At 43.4% G+C, this 2,500-nt stretch overlaps 1 protein-coding gene across 1 annotated transcript in view; it reads right to left on the bottom strand.

Moving 5' to 3' along the window:
• The window catches only part of LOC125030465, a 35,402-nt gene that overhangs the window by 14,282 nt on the left and 18,620 nt on the right, over nt 1-2,500 (bottom strand). Inside the window, exons 8-11 of the mRNA XM_047620504.1 lie at nt 2,239-2,381; nt 1,107-1,280; nt 921-991; nt 242-428 (exon numbers count right to left, since the gene is read on the bottom strand). Of these exons, the coding sequence (XP_047476460.1) occupies nt 242-428; nt 921-991; nt 1,107-1,280; nt 2,239-2,381 (575 nt within the window). The remainder of the gene's footprint in view (nt 1-241; nt 429-920; nt 992-1,106; nt 1,281-2,238; nt 2,382-2,500) is intronic.

Here is a 2,500-nt window from a genome sequence, read left to right as displayed (position 1 = left end):
ACCAAGAAAGATATAAAGAAAACCAACAGATTCCAATTTATTTTTATTACATATAGATGACAATGTCTCCCCTTTTATCACACTAAAAACATCATTCTTGGGTCTGGCCATGATATCCCCATATCTGCCACCCATAAAACCACAACGACCCTAAAGAGTAAAAAATAAGTAGATAAATAAATAAAAATAATAAAAATAAAAGCCCTGTGAGCAAGACGGAGGGCAAGCTAAGCTCATGTGCCCAAGCTGCACGCTGTCTTCGAGAGTCTTCTGGAGGGTATTTAGGCCTTCGGTCCTCCCATGGACGAGGTAACAATCGTTTGGGCTGGGCAGCGAGTGGTGCCCTTCTGAGCCTCCCCCTCTCACGGGCGCATGATGTCGGTACATATGCAGAAACACATGTCTTCAAGGATCTGATACTGCCAGTTCTACACAAGAGAAACCTAGATGCTGTCTAGTGCCTTGGAGTCTCGTCTTAATGCCTTTTGTAACAAGTGCTTATGCAGGATCATGGGGTACAACTTGCAGGACCATGTGTCCAACCGATGGCTACACCGTGAGACCGGCATGGGACCTGTTACTTGCATAACACAGGCACTAGCTTGTTTCCCTGTGGATAACCCTGCCAATCATAACCCTGCCAATCAATCCTGAGTGGACGAGTCATGGCTTGACAGCTCGATCGGAACTGTCGCTAGGAGCTAGAGATGGGCCTCGGGCCTTGGCATTAGCCCTGATGATGATGATGGTAATATATATATGCACTGTTCACACAAAACATGTAAATGTTTGTAACATTTTTGATGATAATGATAAACAATATCAATTATGATACCACTATTTAAATCTTTTTGTAATAATATTCACATTAAAAATTATAGAAATATAATCTTATTCATAACAATTATCACAATTCCTACAATGTCTCAGTCTCCGTTGTTTCTGTGGTGGACTCTTTCAGGTCCTCGTACTCACGGAATTTCTGAATCGTCTGTGAAAAAATGAACAAAGAAATAAACAAGAAGACATTCAATTAAGTACAACATTATATTCACCACCATCACACGAACAAATCTATAACCTTTAAAGAAGAGAGTAATATTTACCTTTTCCGGAACGACATCTAGATTCGGCGGCAGTGCTGCTTTTAGGGGCAAGAGAGGGATATGCCCAAACACTCGGACTTTGTAGATGAGGTAATCCAGCATGTAGAGTTCTTCTACTGACAGCTTGTGGAAACTGATGAGCGTGTTTGAGCAGCAGTCGTATGGGTTGTCCCCCTGTTGGAAAGGAGGGAGAAGAGTGTTAGATGATAAGGGGTTGTATCTTTTATGCTGGTAGAATTATCACGAGCTTCACCTACTGCAGACATCCTATACCCACACCTTTAATTATTAAACACACATTGACGCTTGCTCACTGATCCCCTCATGGAGTTACTGATTACGCTTGATCCAAAGGAAAAATCAACTGTCTCTGTGATTACCATGTGATGAGCAGGAGATGGAGGTTGGGTCATCTGTTACGGGTTTTCTGCATACCAGAGTTATACCCACTTCACAGATGACTGAAGAGGGGCAATAGGCTATGCTATGGCAAATCATAGAGTGTTTACAGTGCCCCCTTGTTCTATTGCCGATTAGTGGCTTTTGAGCTCATTCCCGCTCACGTCACCTAGCCAACCTTTAGCGTTCACCTTCATTAGCGCGCGCGCACACGCACACACACACACACACACACACACACACACACACACACACACACACACACACACACACACTCACACATACACACACACACACACACACACACACACACACACACACACACACACACACACACGCAATTCACTTAGTGGTTTAACATTCAACCTAATCATCTATCTTTTCTTGCTTCCTCACTGACATCCATTAGTCTCGCTAAATCACTTTACTACTCACTCACACACACTCAAATGCTAATTCACTCAAATCACCTAAACTCACTCATTCTTTGTGCCACCAGATCATTGCATACTCATTTTCCTCACCCAAACACCCACCTCACCCATCCAGCCAGCCGTCCATCCACACTTGAATAACCCATTCACCTAATCATGTATTTAACCACTGACCATTACTCATCCTCTCATTTACTCGCACTCACTCACACACACTTGAGTTGACCCACATTCATCATGCACTCCATCTCGAAACGCCCAAATCCCCCATCTGTTCACTCTCTCACACGGACACCTACTTGGGTAATAGGGTAGCGTGAGTGCTTCGTTCTCCCAAGTGGTTCCTTCATTACTGTCGCCGGGTGTCGCTGCCAGAACCTTCCTTGGCCGAGGGTGTCTCTCGTGTCGCCAATCTTGACGCCAACTTTTTGTAGACAGTTGCCTTTAGAGTTGGTGTAAAAGAAACGTATATTAGGTGATAACATTAAGCACTATAAGGATAATTATAATGATACCCTCAATTTACCTCTTCAAATGGTGCGTGTACAAACAGTATGGAAA

This window comes from Penaeus chinensis, chromosome 11 (assembly GCF_019202785.1).
Source record: "Penaeus chinensis breed Huanghai No. 1 chromosome 11, ASM1920278v2, whole genome shotgun sequence".
NCBI classification, from domain to species: domain Eukaryota; kingdom Metazoa; phylum Arthropoda; class Malacostraca; order Decapoda; family Penaeidae; genus Penaeus; species Penaeus chinensis.
The sequence above is the reverse complement of the archived record's forward strand: the minus strand, read 5'-3'. Positions and strand labels throughout refer to the sequence as shown.